This window comes from Lutzomyia longipalpis, chromosome 1, assembly GCF_024334085.1.
Source record: "Lutzomyia longipalpis isolate SR_M1_2022 chromosome 1, ASM2433408v1".
Taxonomy (NCBI): Eukaryota; Metazoa; Arthropoda; class Insecta; order Diptera; family Psychodidae; genus Lutzomyia; species Lutzomyia longipalpis.
Window position 1 is genome coordinate 17070228 of NC_074707.1, and position 22084 is coordinate 17092311.

General features: G+C 34.1%; 1 protein-coding gene across 10 annotated transcripts in view; it reads right to left on the minus strand.

The window, feature by feature from the left end:
* LOC129793991 (phospholipid-transporting ATPase ID) overlaps window positions 1–21968 on the minus strand; it is a 47172-nt gene extending 25204 nt beyond the window's left edge. For 3 of the 10 annotated variants that reach the window (XM_055834599.1, XM_055834591.1, XM_055834548.1), the window contains exons 1-2: window positions 21864–21968; window positions 450–1259 (exon numbers count right to left, since the gene is read on the minus strand). In XM_055834599.1, coding sequence (XP_055690574.1) covers window positions 450–483 — 34 coding nt within the window. In that variant the 5' untranslated portion in view covers window positions 484–1259; window positions 21864–21968. Of the gene's footprint in view, window positions 1–449; window positions 1260–2582; window positions 2602–4390; window positions 4441–5745; window positions 6162–21863 lie in introns of those variants that run through there. The other 7 variants (XM_055834612.1, XM_055834607.1, XM_055834557.1 and 4 more) reach the window with 4 other exon arrangements.
* Between the last annotated feature and the right edge of the window lie 116 nt (window positions 21969–22084).

Sequence of the window (22084 nt, forward strand, 5' to 3'; positions counted from 1 at the left end):
ATGCAGAGAAAGAGGAAAATTAATTAGAAACAGATATTAAAGACAATGTAATTTGTTTCACTACATATGTTGGATGGAGATATATGTATGTTTTCTTGCTTTTACAACCTTCTCTCTGTCTCTCCTACCCGCTAATTCTTTCATAACACCACACAAGACAGGCAGACATTCATTCACTGAAGAAATTCTTTTCCTTCCCAAAAATAATATATTGTACGCAATGCCGAAACAATCGAGAAGACAAGGCAAAAAAAAAAAACACGCAGAAAATGATTGCAATTTTGCTCATGAGAGCTAAACAGAAAAGTAACACATAATGACGGTGTGAAGGATGAAAATAATTGCGATAGAAGCGATAGAAGGATAATTTATTTTTCATTTTGAAACAGTTGAAATGGGGACTTGATAAGGATTATTGAGAGAGAAAATTGCTTTATGTAGGTACTTACGTTGCTGAATTGGAATCTGAACTTTCTTTCCCATGTTGTGTTTGACGCACTCAACTCGGTGGGAACACTTGTTCTGGGTTTTCCTTGGATCAAAATGAGGCACAGAGAGTTTCTCAGAAATTTCTAACTTCTCCCACACCAACACTTGATTTCATCAAACGATTTACAATAAAAACTTTTATCTTTTGCTAACTAATGAGGAACTATTTTCTTCTATTCTCACCACAAAATTTTTAACACACTCCCTAATTTTTTGACCACTTTTATTTACGCTAAATGGTCAAATTTTATTTTTTTAAGCCTTTTTCTTTGCAAATTTTCAAAAGCAATTACTCAAAAAGAGAATTAAACTTTTTTTTTATGTAAGAGAAAAGGAAAAATTAAATGAACTCAATATTCACCGCATAAGGACACTTAATTAAGACACTTGATTAATCAATTGCGTTCTTCGACATGCACTTTCACACATAATCTTTGCACTGAGGCTACAGATGCAATAGCCCCAATTTGGGGACATTTGGAACTATAAACTGAATAATCAATTGGCCAATTTGTGGTTGGAATTGGTGAGATTAACCAATCTTTTCAGCTCTTGTAGTTCCGCTTTGGCATTCAATGGAATGATTGTTGATCCTCGTCTCGTCCCCAATGCTTTCGTAGTTACTTTCTTGTGGCAACTCTTACTCCTCCACAGATGACGCCGTCGATCAGGATCGAAGCAATAGGCCAGCGGCCAATGCTGGATGGGTGGAATTCTCAGTGGATACAACCACCCTTCCATCAGAGATTCAGAAATTCGCCCAAAGGCTCCTGAAAAGATTGAAAATAGTACAACAATTTATCAATTCCATCAATTAATCGAAATTATTCAATCAAACTACAAAATCATTTTTTTTTTATCTCTCAGAATCAATATGAGAGAAGCAAAAAAAAAACTACATTTTTTTACGCTAGTCGCATGTTTGAATATTATACGAGGGAATTGATTTCAATTGAACAAATAACTTCACTGCATAAATATGATTGTTTGGTGGGGGCAGAGGCAAGAGCATTATTCATGTTATTTGCTGCCAATTACAACAAAAAATACGAACATTTTATTGATTTTTACTAGACAGATTTTTTTTTACTTCATCAAGAATTCCAAAAAGTCGAAAATATTTTCCTTGGCCTTACGTATTTTTTGCTTCCTGTGTTAAAAATTTAAATATGTGCAAAATGGCCGTGAAAATTGGGTGATACCCACACGGTGTGCCACCCCTTCGATCTGGATTGGCACCAAGTGTTGCCACCTGACCGTGTCAGACCATCAGGAAAATGCAAAAGGATAAACCCATCGCGGTAACATGTGAAGGACATTCGCATGATTTATAATTTAGTACCGTGGCAGCGTGGCTTTAGACGTGTTGTAGCGTTTGGAGGAAAAGTGAATAGGACGGATTCGACGACAATGACATGACTCCAGAGGTGTGTCTACGCCTTTTTAACCACCCTCCGATATAATGAAAATTACCTACGTTGTCATTTCCCAAGAAATTTTGGAAGTGACTCCAAAGACAATCACCCTAATTGCCTTTTCCCCCACACTCTATCCTTTCCCTCCCACCACCCCAAGAGGAGATCTTTTTTTGCCAAACACCTTCACGCAGGAATTGGGCACAATATTAAAGAACGTTAACTTCTCTTAAGAAATTTTCATAATCATCCTTTATTGCATTTCCCTCTCAACGGAATTTCTTGCGATTTTATTCGGGCAAAAGTTTCAGAATTGTTGCTGGGAAAAATGTCGTTAAGCCACATGGAAAATTGTGTTGTGGAAAAAAAAGAGCAAATGATGCGTAGATTTTTTTCGCCATCAAACCCACCATAAAACGTGTCTTTCACTATATATATTTTCAGTGTAGCGCTGCGTAGACAAACAACCCAAATCTAGTTCATGGTCGCCCCATTGAAAGTTGCTTTGGGGGGATTTTTGGTCCAAATGGTATAATATCAAATGGTGCACACAAATGCTTCGTTTGAAATCACAGAAATACAACAAACTCCATTATAATTGAGGGAATGTGCGTAGCCAGAAAGAGAGAGAGAAAAAAACTTGAGAATATTCCACTCAATTGACTCTCGAACACCCACCTTATTAGATATTCCAGCACGATAAGGCAGTCATTAGTGATAATTGCGCCCATAAAGAGTAAATATGTGATGTGCTATCAACATTATCAGTCTTATCTAGAAGCAATCAAATTGCGACAACACGTTTTTCCCTCATTGTATGTTTCACATTGCTTTACTCAACTGAATAATATTGATGAAATTTGCAGGTAAAATTAATTGCAGGGGGGTTGTTTTTTTTTCGTTTACACCCCCGTGAGGTAAAAGGTAAATATTTGTCATATCTTTATCGTATTTGATGAATTAAGTGCAATTAAAAGAACTAATTTATATTATTCTCTTTATTAAAAAAAAAATAACAAATTTGCAAAAATACCACAATTTTTTGCTTTGAGAAAACAAACTTCTTCACTTGAATTGAAAGCCAAAGTTTTGACTTTGATTGAGTAAATGTTCTAATTTAATAAATGATTCTTAGAAAAGCAAATAGTCGAGTGGTGTGTTGAGGAGGATAAATAAACTTATATCGACTAAAATATCAATCAAGACTCTCTCATGATTGTTAAAATTCAATAAATATATTCACAGTAATTCGCACAAATTCAAGTTAATAAAAAAACAATAAATTTCTTTATTTTATTTTTATAAGAAACTCTTGCAAAAATACTTTCATTGTGAAAAATTTCTCTTAACCATTTTACTTTATATCTCTCGTTAGACTGTCACTCGCAAGTTTTATCAATAGAGTATGAATTTTGAATAAGACTTGATAAATGCAACTAATAGAAAATTTATTAGTAACCAACCAAAGCACTTCTCAGGTGCATTATTAATAAACTTATAGCCATACCGCGGTGTGCTTTTAATTTTTAACTACGTCGGCGCTTCATATGAGATAGTAATTCCCATGACGTTTTTTTCGCTATTTTTATCTAAATTAATTTTTTTTTAAATAATTGCATTTTTTTTTCAATTGTAATTGAAACGCGTGGAATTTATGAGCTTCCCATCAACTGCAAGGCGTTAATTTTCATTAACGTGCAATTTTCTTAGCATTATTGTATTATTACTTGTGTTCTTTTTTTTTGTTAAATTGTATGCTTTTGCAAATTATAGCTTTACGCAAAAAATGAAAAATTTATATTGATGGAAGATGCTGTATATTATTCTTTTAGCATTAATCTTTTGTTCTGTTGTTTTTGATAAAAATTACTTGGAGGTTTTTAGGAACTATTTACTCGATTACTGATTTAACAATTTTTGACAATTAATTTTGGCTATTCTAACGTTTGATGTTTCTTTTCTTACTCTTTTGACATTTATTTTCTTAAGATGAGATGTTTGTCTTTTCTTTTCATGTTTTGATGTTTCTTTTGTAACGTTTGCTGTTTCTTTGCTAGCATTTGACGTTTATTTTCTTGAGTTTGACATTTATTTTCTTATATTTGACGTTTCTTTTTTAACATTAGACATTTAATTTTTAACGGTTAAAAATAACCGATTTAAATCCCTTCATGTATTCTTTTTAGCCCAAATCCCAAAATAAAATTCTTTTGACCTTTGAAGAAAAACCTGAACTACCTAAAGGACCTGAAGTTTTCAAAGGCATTTAATCACTCAAACACCCTCTCAGACTACACCAGTGTTGTGTGAAAAATACTTTACATTCCCTTATGAAATCGACTAATCTGCAACGTATAAAAACCTCAGCAATTTCTTTTTATGCTTATGCTCCATTTTGAGCCATTTGCTAATGATGATTTTTTTTCAACGTCATCATTCAATCTTGCAAATTAAAAAACATGAGATTAATAGCAAAAATCGCTTACAAAAAGCACCTATTCTGTCATGTCAAATTGCACCTCTCGAGGTCGTCTATCTGTAATACAGGTGAGAGTAAAAATCTCATTACAATTGACTTGTCTCGAAACTACACTCTGATAATTGTGAATGTGAACTATATATGAACATATTCGCGCTATAGTTTGTATGTTAATTTTTTTATTTTTAAATTATTCCCAGTGAGTTAAATGGCATGGAAAAATAAACGTTTCAATATCCAATATTATTTTTTCTCACTTCACAATAAACTACGTACACATGAGGGTACAATGTGCTTGAAGAGTAAAAAATAAAGTAAACTGGGGTGTAGTTTTTATGCAATTTTTAAAGGACTTTATACACTTTTTTGGCACTCAAAGAAGGATACTAAACAACACAGCAAAGATTTTCCATCAATTGAAAAATACCTATCTATAAACTAATATAAACTGTTCTTTAGAACATTTTGTACGTGAAAATGAAAGGAAAACTGCCCACTTTATCTTATATTTGTTTCACCTCTTTTTAGAGCCTGAACTTCGAGACTGCGAGTGATAAAATGACTTGCAGAGCAAATAAAGTCTCTTTTGTGGGGTTTGCACATTTATTTAGCACAGTAAAGATGACAGAATTGTTTAACATTTTATGATTTCATCAAAACCACATTTTTTTCCCTGGACTGACTCACACAACACGCGACAGGAAATACCATCGAGCCCTGAATAAACCACAAAATCCTCGTGATTTTACTTTTTCGCATACGCGAAGAAGTGATGAAAATGCATCAGTGAAGGATCATTTGATGAAGATAATTTACCTCAATCAGCAAAAGAAAAAATTATCCAACCTATTTAGGAGTTAATTCAATGTTCATGTAGGTATATAATTTTTCGATATGCTCTTCTGACCCTTTTATTCTAACAACAAAACAACTTAATATTCTCAATTTTGTGCAATAAATTGTTGCATAAAAGAATACACTTTTGTTGTTTTTTTTTTTCATTATATTCTTGCTCTCTTTCACCTCTAAACTATGAATAACAAATTAGTCTCAATGGCACGGTATGCAAGAAGTAATAGCTTGGTCAGAATAATAATTTTTCAATTGCCTGTACAACTGCACTGTGCATAGAAGAGAATTTTATTTTAAAGCACAAAATCCTCAAAATCTACCTCACGCACTTGCAATTCACTCGTGAATGGAGACACGATTTTTGTTGGAATATTTTTTTTTTGTAAGTTTTATAAGAATTACAGTGTGGGATATACATACAGCACTTGCCGTACGTGCAGAGGAGTGCATATAAGATGATTATGTATAATGAAGAAAAAAAACCACGAAAGATATTAAATCACAACTGACCGATGTGAATAATTTTGCACGTTTTTGGTGTCTCAAGTTCCCCTCTTCGGCACCATTCGTAAAATGTCCCAATACGTTGAGTGGTGAGAAAGAACGTCGCATAAAAATTTCACTTTTTCACTAAAACATCCGGATTGTCTTGATGTGGTGTAGTTGCTGCTTTATGTAGTCAAGAAGGAATATAGTTTGTGAAAGATCAGAGGGAAAAAAGGAAATGTAGAAAAAGTGACTATTACTAGAAAAATGTGATTTTTTTGTGGCACTCTTTGGATATTATTTTTAAAATTGTCTCTCGTGTCCAAATATTTTTTTTTCTTGTTCACTTCACACTATTTGAAACATTTTTCATTTGCTTTCGATCTACGGAACGCTTGAGAATCGCGCCTTCCGTGCAATCCAACAATCCGCGTCAGACTGATGTCACTCCTCACTGATCGAACCGCAACAAGCTCACTCTCTTCCCACCCACCGCCCCGCACCGGAGGTCCCCCTTCATTTCAAAAGCAAAACACCAAAGCAAAAAAAAACGAACTATATACACACAAAGTCCATAAGCTTACAAAATATAACCATACACAAATCCACGAGAAATTCTTCACATATTCTCGTCTCACTCATACCCATTTTCTCATGTATTTCGCTTTTTTTATGTTCGTTTCTCCTTTTCTACTTCTTCTACCCAACATACAAATCATTGGCACAGCGACGCGACCGCCAAAGCGCCGCGAAACCGACACACATAGCAGCCGTGGATTGACCACCATGGAAGTGGCAAGACATACACCCAGAAAACCTATATATGATGCAACTTGCAAGTTCAAGATTCAATTTCAAATATATATTCTTCTTCTTCCTCTCTACCTTGCACTTTCGTACCCATATTCTCACACTCATCAATCATTCACAAACGGAAGCAATTGAATGGTGAAGAAATCAAATATTCCCACGGGTATATAGGGGGTGAAAGGGATGATTTTTTTCGGATATGCGGAATTGCAAAGTATTGAATTGAATTTTCAAGGATTTTTCACCTGGGTCGATATTATTCATAATGAAGAAACCACCTCTTGTTCTCTGCAAGGAAGAACAGTAGGTACCTATATCAAGTTAATTTTATTCCTCCACTTTGTAACCTCGTATATACATATGCTGCGAAATACCTTTTTCCTTTTTATTTATTAGGCAAGAGCTTGAAAAGTTTATTCAAATCATTTTTGCACTTAAGCTTCGCCCTTGGATTAAACGTTATTGTGTCGTTTTGAGTGTTAACCAAAGAAATGTTAGATCAGTCCAACTGTATCCTTACAATTTTGGCCAGCGCTTTCGACCCTCCTGTGCGTCTTCTTCGTAATTTTTTTTTTTTTTTTTTAATTGTTTTATTTTTGAGTAACTTTTCTACATTAATATGTACATTTTATATGTTTCATTTTATATGTTCCAGCGTTGGCTGCTTTCATATTATTTGTATTTTTAATTCATGTGTGTGTTTGATTTGTCACCTATTTGTGATTGGTTGTAATATTTTTCTATCCATTTTTTTGTCTTCGTAATTAACCACTGAACAACACGCACAGATGCGTCGAAAGCTCTGACCAGAATTGTGAAGATGCAGTTAAACTGATCCAACAGCTAATCCTCTCAGTAGAACAAAAGTAAAATTCAATCGTTAACAGCTAATAAAATACGAAAAACCAAAAATAGCAATGAAAATTTAAGGTAAAGCTATCGCTTCGTCAATTTCTAGATTTAGAATTATTGATAAAACATATTAATGCTTTCAATTATGTATACCCATGTACAACATATAGATATTTATTTATGTTTGCATGAAAGTTGCGTAATCATCGACACATGAAGAGTTGCACTTCAACTTTTACTTTGAAAAAGCGAAGGCTCGATTGATGAGCAAGTGATTAAGATCAGTGAATAAGTTTTTTCAAAAACACGTTTGTTCATTCTACTTGGTTTCTATGTAATTCCTTGAAGAATCTGGTGTAATCATCAAAAAAAAATTTTTAATCGCGTGTCTCAATGTCATGATGGATTTTTTTAAGCGTGAATTAGTGGAAAAAAGGACATGAATCTTATAATTAGTCGCAATGTCAGTCTAATAGATAAATTAAGCTTATCCGTACATGTGATTAAATGCCAGTTTTCACTCCCTTTACAAAGAGTTATCTTTTCTTTAAAAGTTCCCTTTATCCTCATGAATAATGCATTGAAGTTCCAAACTTCTTAGGGCCACTTTTGTTCACTCACTCACTTGGAATTGCTACACTAAACCCCCAAAAGAGAGTGGGAAAAACGATCAATATCCGGTAGGATTTTCAGGATATATACATACCATGAGAGGGTGTAAAAGCTTTCAAAGCACAATAACTCTTGAATGCATGTGGAAAATCATTTACCACGCCCCATTTTATTCCCCAAAAAAATAAACCATATAACTCACATGAACTAAAACCTAGATTATCCCCTGGTTATTGCTCATATATATGGGAATCTCTTGACATGAGTAGAATAGGGTTTGGTGGGGGCAAGGGATTGCGTTGGTGAATGAAGAGTACTACCTAATGGGAAAGCCACCCATCGCCCTTTTCGTGACATACAACCTATTTTGTAAGTGCTCACGTTTAACAAGCGAAGGGCACACTCACAACACATGGGAATTGAAAAGTTTTATCACAGGGAAGGGTATTGCTTTCACCTGGTAATTTCATAGTATCTCTTCCCACACATATTGTCAGGCTAGGTACGTACCTACTACATATTTTCATATCGTGACAGTTGAAGCTCACTGTCTTTCCCTGGGAAGGTTGAATTATACTGGGAATTGGGTGTGAAGGAGGAAACTAAAAGGTAAAAATGAAAATAAAATTCTCACGCAGATGGTGTATCAGGAAAATCTGCACACTACGCTGAAAATAGGGGCAACCCACACGAAAAAGAAAAAAAAAGAATCGTAGTAAGGTAGGGCGGGTGGAAGAAATGGGGAAGAGGTTGATGTGGAGGTTTTATTAATAAGTAGGGCAAAAATTGTCCATGACATACAATTCGCAAAATGAAATACAAAATGGGAAGAAAAACAATATTCTTAACCTTTTAGCACGAAATCCTTCACACTCAATGCATATTCTCGCGTACATAGAGTTTGTCCATACAGTGCGAGGGTTAAGAAGTTTAATTACCTTTATAGGTGTATACTAACTAAATTTATGATTGCATCTTAATTGGTAAAACTTGGGTAAAATGAAAAAAAATGCATAATCTCAGAAAATGAATTTTATCAGTTTAATCAAGGCATTTCACCTTCATGGATACACCGAAACTTTATATGGTTGAGCCCATTTAGTACCAAGACATAATAATAGTAAAATAAAGGAACAAGGTGTATAAAGGATCTGTCCAATTTTTCCCATCAATCTATCTTTTTTGTGCTTTTCACAGTGGTTCCCACTTTAATAATGTCAGAAAATAACATTTTCCTTTTTATCGCTAGATAGTTTCTACATTTTATGAGCAAGAAGGAGGCATTTAATGACAAATCGATTTAATTTAACCATCATATTGATGGCGTCAATCGCGTTATTGCGACTCTCTGTATAGCATTAGGTAATGATGAAGTTGCTTGAAAATAAGCAATAATGGGCACTTTGTCGGAAATTGATTAAAAAACTTTAGGATTTTTATTTTAAATTTTTAGGGTAGCTGGGACATGGGCAGAAGTTTATTTAATTATAGGTTTTGAGATTTTATGTTTAAATTTGTAAACGTAAAAAATAGATTAAAAACGACATCACATTTCTTTACAAACATTGACGTTTATTTTTTATGTTTATTTATCTAACGTTGGACATATTTCTTAATTTTTGACTTTAATTTTCTTATTTCGGATTATTCTTTTCTAACCTTTGATGTTCCTTTTCTAACGTTTTAAGCTTCTTTTAAATATTTGTCATTTTTTTAACGTTAAATGTTTTTCTTACGTTTGAAAATTCCCTTTTTATATTTTATTTTTATTGTAATGTAATTTTTATCATGAAAATGATTTCTTTTGACTTCTAAAAAAAGCTTGAACTTTCTGAACTTTTAGGCGGTGTTTTGACACCAAAACATCCTCCCAGTCTACGCTCCTGAAGGGGAGATCTAGATATCCTTATAATTTAGTTCATGTAATCATATGTATGCTCATAAAATAAATATGAAGAAATATGTTGAAATAATTCCAGGCAGATATGCATTGTCATTTGAATCGAAAAAATTATCAATATAAGTAGCTCTATTTATCATCATCACAACCCTCCTACATTAGTGTCGAAAAGACCATGAGTGTCACGTATATAAATTTTCTTTTCCATCACTATTTTAGCTGTGATTCTTTCTTGAAAGAAGCACAGCTTCTGTGTACACTCAAAAATGCAAAGTCGTCAGATCGGGCTCAAACTTAGGATGAGCACGAATTAGGGTCCCTACATTCCAAAAAACGTATGCGCCAAAAATCTTTCCGGCCGGCCGGCCGGCCGTCCGTCCGGCCGGAATATAACACTATATTGCAAGAGAACGGTAATAGATAGAGACTTGCGGTCAACGACAAAGTTCATATATCGGGTGGAAGACATCCGATTATGAAGTCAAATCCAACCCCCCACCCCCGCGTCCGCCATTTTGAATAACTGTCAAATTTTGTTTTCGCTATATCTCAGCCCCTATTTTAGCTAGAGGTCTGAAATTTTGATATGTTGTAGGGGCCATCAAGACCTTTCCAACGATACCTCATTTTTGAAAATCGGTCAAGCCGTTTAGTCAATATGGCCGCCACAATTTTTCATCGAAAATCGACCATAACTCGAGAACGGCTTGACCGATTTTGATCAACTCGGGCTCAAATGAAAGATATTAACGAGCCCTACAACTGCTCGGAACATCGCAAGTTCAAAAAATGACCGCAAGTGGCGCTAAAATCGAAAACAAAATTTTCGATGAGTTTTCGATGAATATCTCGAGCACCGCTTTATATAATTGCTTCATATTTTGATATGTTATAATTGGCTATAATATCTTTCATCATGCCAAAAATGAAGAAAATCTATGTAGCCGTTCCGGAGATATCGCGTTTTAAAGTTAACATGTCATATCTTGAGTTACATAAGTCCAACGCCCCGCGCAGCGGGGCGTTTTATATATACACATATAAAATTAAATAAAATATATATAAATGCATAGATATATACATTGTATATACATATAAAAATACAAAGATAAATATATATAAACTGCAAAGATAAATATTAAATATAGCATGGATGGAACAGTATAAAGCGAAAGAACGGTAAGTAAAACTTACGGGCTGTGATTCTTTCTTTGTCAGTGAAATGTGAAATTGACTGAAAATTGAGGATGGGCAAATTTTGAGGACGGATTTCTCGCGTACCGAATCACAGCCAACGCCCATGATTAAGGCTTTTCACAAAATTTCTGAGCGTTGGCTGTGATTCGGTGCGCGAGAAATCCTTCCTCAAAATTTGCCCATCCTCAATTTTCAGTCAATTTCACATTTCACTGACAAAGAAAGAATCACAGCCCGTAAGTTTTACTTACCGTTCTTTCGCTTTATACTGTTCCATCCATGCTATATTTTTTCCTGTCAATGCTCCACATAATTGTATTAGAAAATATCCCACCAAAGAGAATTCTAAACAATGTTGTAAATAAATAAGAAAAATGGTGGTGTTTAGTGATGCAATGTTGCCGTTGAGTAATTTTCTTTTGAATTACCTACACCGAATCCAATCGTGAGAGAGTTAAAAATTGAAAAAAAAAAGTGAATCTCATTTCCCAACCGAAAACTCTAGCAAATTGCCAATTTTTTTTGTCTTCATTTTATCATGGAATAAGCCGCTCTTAGCAATGAGAATTTCATCATTGTGTTAAATCTCACATGAAGTGATCATTTATTCCATTACCTTCTTCATTACCCCGCCAGTCAAAGATGCGGCGGTAATTTTCTTCGTTTTTCTGATTGCGAGTAATTTAGGTATATTAGGTAATTTTAAAGAAGAAGTAAAATATAAAATTCTAGAGATATTTTGTCATTTTGATGATCTTTTTGAAAAAAATTCAATAAAATTTTAAACGAAATAAAATTCTTCCTTTAGAACATTTCACCCTCACAGTCCTCATGTGAATTCTCAGTCGACATAATTAGTTGAAATTAGAAAATTTACCAGGATGGAAATTGATATTGACACCTCCCCCGAAAACCGCGCATATTTAATTTAATCAATTATATCAACATCCCGCAGCAAAGGTATTCTATTCAATATTTTTCGACGCACATGGAGAGAAAATAAATTTAATTAGGGGTTAATTGTGCTAATAGGCATCAATTTACAGAAAATTCCTCCACAAAATTCATTAATTTACATACACAAGTTGTGATTATTTGCTCTTTTCGAGCCTCACTGAGTCTTGTGGATGTTTTGCAAATATACAAACTGAAAATTAGCATATTGACTACCAGAGGAATTCTTTATTTCCATGGTAACCTTTTGTATGTCATGGTAGTTTAGAATTATTAATTGTAAAATATGACTAAGCAAAGATTATTGCATTTACAATGTGCTATAGAGCCATTGAGAATAAAGTTAATACATGATAATTAATAACTTATTATTTGCGGGTGTAATAGTGGGTGATAAAATGTGAAAAACGGTAATTTTTTATAAGAGAAAATATGCGGATATAATAAAAAAAAGTCTTAAGAGCAAGAAATAAATTTAATTCAAAGATTTTATTATAGATAAGCTTTCAAAAGTAAAATTAAACTTATTTCTCATATTTTTTAAGGAATTTTAAAAGAAAAAATTAGAGGAAGTATAAAAAATTGAATCTTTTAACAAAAAAAAATAGTTTTAATTGTTATCAAAGTCGGAAATGCATTTGATAAAACCTGTGGTCAAGTATCATGCGGAATTGCCACAATGTTAGAAAACTCCATGACTCACAAGAAAGATTTATTCCCCATAATTCCTGCACGCGAAACGGGGATATTGAAGTGGGATTTTTTCTGCTTGCCCTATGTAATCAGCAAACATTCCACTTATATGCTTTGGCGGGTAGCACAACAATAAAAGGGATGGTAAGACGCCAAAATATTATGGTGATACATAATAGTTTTTATATTTGAATAAATTATACAAACTTTCACGGCAGCAACATATTGTGGGCCATATAATGTAAAATTTTATTATGCACACAACCCCATGAGACGGTCGAAATTTACTCCTTTTTTATCGATTACCTGCCAAGTCTTGGTTTGCTCACTTGGTGGTCACTTTGAGCACCAACTCGCACCCATCCACCTGCGACACCAAATCACAAAATCCACAAAATTATATTTCACAGCACACACACACACCCTTCAACGAAAGGAGAGGACACGTGTCACTAAAGGTGGGGTGAAGGATACACACAATCTTGCCATCATTACATTAATAACTGTGGAGGACTTTCTATTTACCCAATGACACCCACCACCCCCACAAAGAGCTCACTCCCTCAGCAAGGTACCTCTGTATAGGCAGACAAAATGCAATTGGATGCCCCTTTCCACCGCGCAGAAAGAAAAAATCCAAAAGAGAAAATTCATCGTCTACTCACGATAATGGTTGCCCATGAAAAGTTTTTCGCATGTGAAATTGTGTCGTGATTTTTTTTCCCTGACACCCACACCCCAAATCCCATCAAATGTCTGACCATTCAGTCAGCAGTCCTCTGCGAATAACCACCATATCGCCCGCAAAAAGCACAAGGTAATGCAAACATGTTTATGAGAAAGTGAGAATCATGCTGATTTGAGAATGTCTTGAAGATCCCTTTTTTTTGTAGAATTTTTTCTGCGTCCATCTTCACAAAAAAAAAGACGATGGACATAGCGAAGAACGAAAAATTCTATTTGTGGATTGAAAGAAGTGAATGAATTCGAGGTATCCGTGAAAATACTTTAAAAGTTGAAGTATATTTTCAGAGCACTGCGTGAAAGCTCAAAGCTCACCTCTAGAAGACGAAACGTGTGTGTTGGAAAGGAAATCAGAAAAGACAAGAGGCGTGACCAAATTCATTTCATTCCTGCAATCATGGAATCATTAGAGAAGATTTGGTGACACACCTGATCAGATAGGTGGATTATTTGTCATTTTAATTAGACCATCCCATATTTTCTTCTAATTATCTTTACTTTGTCCAATTCGCTCAATGAATTTTCCTCCTCTTCTATTTTTTTTTCAGCAAAATGTCCTTCTACGGAACAGACGAAACATCATCAATGGAATAAACAACGAGGGCAATAATCATGCGGGAGATTTCGTACAACGCAAATTTCATTGGGATATAGCTTAAGTAAAGTTCATTGTTCAAGCTCCCCCCCCCCCCTCCCAATCGTGCATCTTTCTTCCGCACATAGCTATGCTCTAATGGAAGACAGAAAAATCCATATGACCCAGCATATTTCCCCGTTCATTCTTCACAACTAAAATTTGTGTATCATATGATTTTTTTCCTGACTCCATACCCAAAGCATTTTTACTTGCTTCTCCACAAAAATGCGTAGCAAATTGCCATGTCCTTGATATTTTAATAATTTCGTTGTTTGCATTGTAACGTCGGAGCTCCAAAGAAGAAGGTTGTGAGAATGAAAATTAATAATCAAAATTGAACATTCTTTTTTGTTTTGTATTGAGACACGCATTATGTGCTTCAGTGAACAATTTAATTTACATACACAAACTCAAAAAGTAAACCATTTTGATTATTAGTTTTTGATCTATATATGAAAGCAAAAACTTAAAGATTAAACAGAGTGTTAAATGGTTTAGAAGTCAATTGGGAGAGGTTTGATGGGCGACAATTGAGAAAAGCGCAAAAAAAACATTTGCTCCATTTTTCGTGCTATCCGCCAATAAACATAAGGAGAGAGGAAAATGTTTATAGGAAACGATAAAAAGCTTTCTGTGTCACTTTATGCTCTCTCTCCATTTAATTAATTCCTCATCTATTTCGCCCACTCATCCCTTTCCATCCATCCCTTTATGGTGAATCGCATTTCAAGGCTCCCCCCATTCGCACTATATAATCCCAATAGAGTGATAGTGAATGGGGACGACCTCCAAAGTTTGTCTCACATTTTGAGGGCGGAAGCAAAAAAAAAAGAACTACGACAGCACTAATGACTATTGAAAGGAAATTGTGCGCCAATTTTCTCATTCATCCATTCTCCATTCCTTCCTCCACTCCCACCCATACACCTACTGCGAAGGAAAACTAATAAAGACTCTGGTTGATTTTGGAAATATTGAAAGATATCAAATTATCATGTTGTAGTGTAGGTATTTGTACAATATAGAAAAGAAAATCAATCGATTTTGACGGCTTTTCCTCCTTTTGTGTCCTCTTCAGTCCCAAATTCTACCATATATAATATATTTTTTGCAAACTCATTCAATTTGCCTTGGAAGCACATTTTATTAGTCTACAAAATAAATGTTTAGCATAGAGAGTAAAATATCTGAGAAATGCTTGGAATATTCGTTGGAACTTTCATTAGAATTTTCGTAAAATAATCAATAAGAACAAAATTATATAGACAGGCCTTCGACGGGGTTTTCTACAGTCGATTTCGTGTGCGCGAGCAGAACTTGACATTGAGTAACTCAATAAATAATAATGAATGGTTAATGCACAACGTGGAATCAACATTGATTCATCAGCATACCGAGAAACACTTTAATGTATGCGATATTAACTATTGATGAATTTATTTCTTGTACCTGCCTCCTTTTTTTCTGCATCTTCATCGCACGATCTAGACGACTACATAGTAGGTACTACATATTACTTTTTTGTTCCCCTTCTTCACATGAGCAAATTATGCTCCCATCCACCCTCAGCTCAGCTTGAGAAATCCATTAATTCCTCACAGATCATCCGCCCTGATAGATGATTGATTATGTCAATTTTCTCTTTATGCCACCCACAACTAGAACACTCCCATTTGCTGTTTATTTTTCTTCAATTTAATTTCCTCCTTGGGGATTTCCCTCCATTTTCGCATAAGAACGTGTCTTATGTTTATTTCTTCAGTTAGGGCTAATTCATTTTTGGTAAAATTTACTTGCAGAGTATTTCTTTAAATAAATAGACACTAAATTTAATGAATAAGAAAAAGTTTATTTTTTTTCATTGACAAATCAAATTTTTTTGATTTTTTTCCTATTTGATTAATTTTATGTCCGCCGATTTAGGGGTACCTGCTCACTCTATGAGCAGGTTAACATTCACTGAATAGTGAGTCAAGACACTAAAATTTGCAAATTGAATTTAAATTACAATCAACTGGAAGGTGGGACTTTGATGCAATACTTATTTGAATAAAAAAGTCTGGAGAAAAAATTAAACATCATATTTGCACAAAAATAAAATTTTAACATTTTTCATTACTTCTTTAATCCCAATTTCTTATCATATAACGCATAATTTACACTGTAAAATATGAGAAAGAAATTAAGGAGGAAATTACTTCTATATTTAATTTATCATACAGTCCACAATATATGATACGCAATGAGTAAGTTCTAGAAAAAAATTTCATGCAAGTCATCATATATCTCCTTATACAATTACAGAGGAAAATCACCTGGAAAAATCCCCAAAAACAATCTTTATGACATTACTTATGCATAAAAACGTGATAACTTCTTTTCAGGTACAATAATAATTAATTAAAACTTCAGCTTCTTAGTTCCTTATTTGCTCATTTTTTACTTCTCTGATTCACTTAAGAATGTCTCTTTTATTACACACTGATAAAAAGATTTAAAATTTTTACACAGAAATAGCTAAATAAAAAGCCACACAGTCACGTTCTTGTCCCATTGTTATTTTGGCCAATAGTTGAAGGTTCCGAGAAGTTGAATACATTTTATTGTCGTCGTTGTTATTTATTTTAAACTTTTTGCGTGTTTCACAAAAGTTGCTGAAGGAAAAATTACTTTCTGACGCAGCCCGAAAAAAATATAGAGTCAACAGGTTGACTTCATCATTGTATCCTCATTGGAATATTAATGGGAAATATTTCATAATTCATAAAGTTCCGAAGAGTGAATTCTTTATCAAAAGAAGTCCTCGAAATTGAATAAAAATATGTTCAATTTTCAACATATCACCTTATGAATGTACATTGACGGTTTGTGTTGCAAATGCAATCACTTTTTCCCACAATTATCGATCACATTGTGAAAAATTTAATGACATTCAATCGATTTAGGGACTTGAGTTGTGGGAGAAAGTATCTCCCCAAACAAATGGTATTAAAAAGCATTTCCACTCTTGGATACTATATTATCTATTTTTCCTTCGTCCTGCATAAACAGCCCTTTTGTTGACATTCATAATCATTCCCATAAACACTACTGATAAATAATAGCAATATATCAAGTAAGAGCAACATTAGTAATAACATAGTAAATAGCACGCAATTCGTTGTATATAGTAGCTTACAATGAATACAGAACTACTTTTAAACTTAAACAGAGTAGATAGTTCTTTTTAATAAGAAAAAAATGTATTTTTTGTTGAAAAAAAAAACACAAATTTTTGCAATAAAAGCGAAATAATAAGCTTTACGAAAGTTGTCCCTGGGAGACAGCGTGTTAAATGTGCAATAAATCAAAAAATAAAATTGCAACAATAAATTTATCTAAATCCGATTAGTTCTGCAAAATAACATTTACATATTTCATTCAACTCCATATACTTTTTTTTCTAATTAATTGTCATGCATTTTCTCCTTTTAAATTAACCGGCAGTAAGCCACATGGAGATGCATAAGAATATATAATGTCAGCGGGATTATACTAAAGATTATGACACGTGACTCAAATTCCAACCTTTCGAGGTGAATTGAGTAACATCCAAAGAGTCAAAAGATAATATACAATGTATATTGGAAAAATAGTATTGATGGGAAAAGCAGGTTTCTATCCACATTCACTTTTAAAGCTCACATTTTATGCATAAATACAGATTCATTGGTGACGAAGCATTCTTCAATACATAAAAGAGCAACATAAGAGAAGAGACTTCACGTAAGATTGCATTAAGAAGGAAGGTGTGTGTGTGTGATGTAAACCTCTAATATTAAATCTAAATGAAAATGAATAAAGTGTGGCGCGAACCCAGCTGGATTTTATTGTATATTGGAGTTATTTACTTGCAAGTCTCATCCACCGCACAACCACCTTCTTCGGGGCAATGGAAGCAAACGTTTTGCCTTACTAAAAACACCGATTGGTAGTTAATTCACGTCCAAGCAGCGGAATCTTCGCGTATTTGCGCTTTGTACAACAAACTGTTGGATGTTACAACACCCATGTGCCTCTCCTTGGCCGCGGAAAACGTTAAAATTCTTTCAACGGTATTTAGTCACGAGTGCACGTGAACTTAAGATGCCACCGAGACAGAGAGAAAGAGAGAAGTTCCATAATTTAATGTCGTATATGCGGGAGCATAAGAAACTCCAATTTATGTAGGAAACAACTGGAACAGGAATACATTATGATTAGAGAACAAATTAATGCAAAAAAAGAACTCAAAATGTGTTGGAAATGTGCATTAACTCAATTGAGATAAGAAGTTTCTTGGGTTTTTCTTAATGCTGTTTAAAAGTTTAATAAAAAAAGCGATTGTTTCAGGCATTCAAGAGATAGATTTATAAAAATTAAAACGTCGCTGAACAACTGAGAGGATGCCGTTTTGGTTTATAAATACAGTAAAATTATTCCGTAAGATCTAATACGATTTTGGTATTAATTGTTGTAGGCCTGATGAAAGGAATGAAGGTAGCCGAAATTGATAAGAAAACTTGATGATTTTCTTAGAAGATGACACAAATGCCTTTAAAAGTTCTAAAACTGTTGCTTAGAGGATCGTAGGTTCCTTAACCAAAACTTCCATCTAGTTATTTCACCTAGGATTCCTAGGGGGAAAGTCAAGCCAAAGAGTTGAACGTATTAGCTCCAAGAGGAATCAAACCTTTACACTTAATAGAGGAAGCCTAAAGTTGAGACTAGAGCCCCTAGGCTATCAAAGCTTTAAGATTTTTAAGGACTTATCTAACCTAGGAAAGTATTAGGGGCTACCTAGCATAGCTCATCTTTTAATTCGTTCTTCCTCAAAACTGGTGTTTAATGCTTAAATCCTGGCCTTTTTGATACTTTCTCAAATAAAACCTTAAAGACCTAAGAAGGCAGAAAGATTTACCTCCCACCGTGATAGAGGATAAACGATTTTCCCCAATTTCTGTACACTACTCAATCACCACCGCGTCACTTTCATCAGCAGCTTTGTTAGGAGGGATTTTGTATTTGAAGTGAAGACACTTTTACTTGTTGCTTTGGAGGATTTTCACGATTGGTAATTCGGAGAATCGATGAATAAGCAACACATTAGAGTCATAAAAGCATCTCGACACGCATGATTTCAACAACCAACTGCTACAATCATTACATCATCTTTTACCCATTCATTCACAGTATATACCCCCCTTCAACTAAAGTGTTGGCGTCATCGTATTAATTATAATTTTTTTCATTTCAATCTTCAAAGCATTAAAAAAGAGATCTTTCTCGCAATTCGCGGTGTCAAGGGCTCTTTTGTCTCACATACACACACATGCTGATGATTTCTTCATTATAATTCCCTCCACCACAACATTTTTCCACCTTCAAGAAGCGCAGCATTTCCCAGAAAAATCCACACCATCGCTCTCACGCTAAATCGCAAAGAACACGAAGGAGGGTATTTTTCGCAAAACTATCTTTTCCCATCTTCTCTTTCTCTCTCTCTCTATCTCTCCCACCACGGAAAGTGCAATGAAAGTTGTCACCCAAAGTATAAGATCTACAATTTGCACAATTTGCAATTTTTCCTTCCGTCTTTTGCATTTGGCACACAGAGTCACGACGACGACAACGACGATATTCCGTCATTGGATCAAAAACGTGGATGCGAGATGAATTTTCCCACACAAACACTGTGTGTGGTTCACGTTATATAGAGAAGCAGCAATGGGACATTTCACCTATTGATTCCGTTTTCATGAGAAACGCAGTTTGAGCAGAAAATGTGGGAGGTAAGTTGTGCGGTAGCGAATTGAATAAGTCTCTGCTTAATTGAATATAAATGAAGATTAATGTTGAATTTGGAAGCATCCAATTGAGCATACATCATCTTCTGTCGCTAAGAGATTTTTATTTATTTTTCAAAAGAACATCTTTGGTTTCAAAAATGTTTCCGTATTTTACAATTGAAATAAATTATAATTTAATTTAAATCGTCATTGTCTCTTTTTTCCAATTTTGAGGTAAAATTGATTAAAAAAAAACTTTTTTACGCTCTTCAAATTAACTTTGCACTGTGATTCTACCCTCCTAAACAAGTGTTAGCCAATGAAAACGCTTTTTCCTAATTTATTAGCCAATCAGAGCTTTCATTCTTTGCTCCTATATAATCAGATTCTTCTTGTTATTTATTCTTATTTCATTTACAAAGTTTGGAATACGATTACGTTCAATCGGTTCAACCAGGAAACAGAGCTTAGGTGCAAGGTTGATTTAAATAGAATATAGCATTTCTTCTGTCTAATTAGACAATTTAATTAATTGGTTTAACAATGCGATATATTAGTTCTAGATCACCCTAGGCCCCTTCATAATGGTTTTGCTTTATTTTGAAGCTTCTAAAATTAATCATGACAGTTTTCCAACATAAATATTTTAAGAAAATAATCAAGATATTGAGCTCTTAAGTCTTAACAACAGACTATGGGCTAGAAGTTGTTATTTTCAAAAATATTAAAGCCAAAAGTTTATAAACTTCAAGTTTAATTATGTGATTCATAGAAAATTATCTTCTTTTAAATTTAAATCTAAATCTGACCTTCATCAGATTCTTTATCTTTTGAGATTGTTAAGGGATTTTAAAGTAAATAAAAAGGAGAGAATTTTGTCAAAGAGAAGATTTATTTGCATCAATACAGATCAAATTCAACAATTTTATGGTTTAAAAAAAAATAAAAATGATCAAAATCGGTAAAGCAGTAATATAATAAAATGTTTAGAAGACAAAATGTAGAATCTTATCTATTTAAAAATACTTCATAATCTCTAACATATCCCTCCCATTTCTTGAGACTCAGGTCGATTATTCAATTAATTTTTTTACGGTCTCTTCTTTAGAAAATACTGGTCCGATTTGGATAAATCTGCTCTGCTTCACTGCAAAGTGGTTAAAAGTCTCTGCATTGAAGCATTGAGCGTATTTGTTTCAGGAAATGGTATTTGCTCGAGTTGCCATAAGAGGATGAGTTGTCTGTTCTTGCACACCGTGTGCCTTGGAGCCACCCAGGACGTTCCTGCTTCCAAAGTGCAACCCGATCCCACTTTAACACCCTATTTGTGCACAAAATGCCATCAATTTGCCATGAAAATGACAGATTTCGTGGTGAGCCCGGAGGAAATAAATGAAAATAAAATTAAATTCTGTTTCATCTCTTCCGCTTTCTGGTGGGTAGGACCGAATAATTGGGTGGAAGAACATCTGCACAGAAGCAATTTTAATTTTAATTTGCCACACATTTCGCCGATTACGTAAACATGTTCAGCAGCTCAATTACACACAAAAAAACTCCTCGAAGATCGCACAAATATATTTTCCATTTCTTCACATTTCTCCAATGATTTCCACGAAAATTCTCCTCGAGTAATTTCAGTGTGAAGCCGTGCTACCAAATAGAATGCTGAAAAGTTGAAGAAAAACACGGAGTCTGCTCGTTTTGGGTGAATTTTTTCGAGCAGATCCAAAAATAAAGTTCGCCTTTTTTAATGTTCGCGCGAAATTACGAAAAACAATGCACAAATACGAAGTGCAATGAGTGCGAGTGAGATGGGTATAGATGAGCAACAGGCGACTTGACTTTCCTTTATATTTTCACGTACTTTCACTCAATTTCCACGCGAATTTTCACATAAATATCCCTTGTGGCACTTCTAGGAGGAACTTCTTACCTTTTCTTTGAGATTCCGTGCAGCTATTTCGTGATAATTCACTAAAAATCACTCCACCAACTCAAACAAATTGTTTGTTGACATCACATCGTTTTTGCAGTCCACGACTTCGGTTTATTCCGATTTCAACCGATTGGACACGTGCCGAAGAAATTTTGCGGCGGTTTCTTTTAACTTTTGGAAAACTTTTTGCTGAAAATTTATCTTTTTTTTGTTCAGAA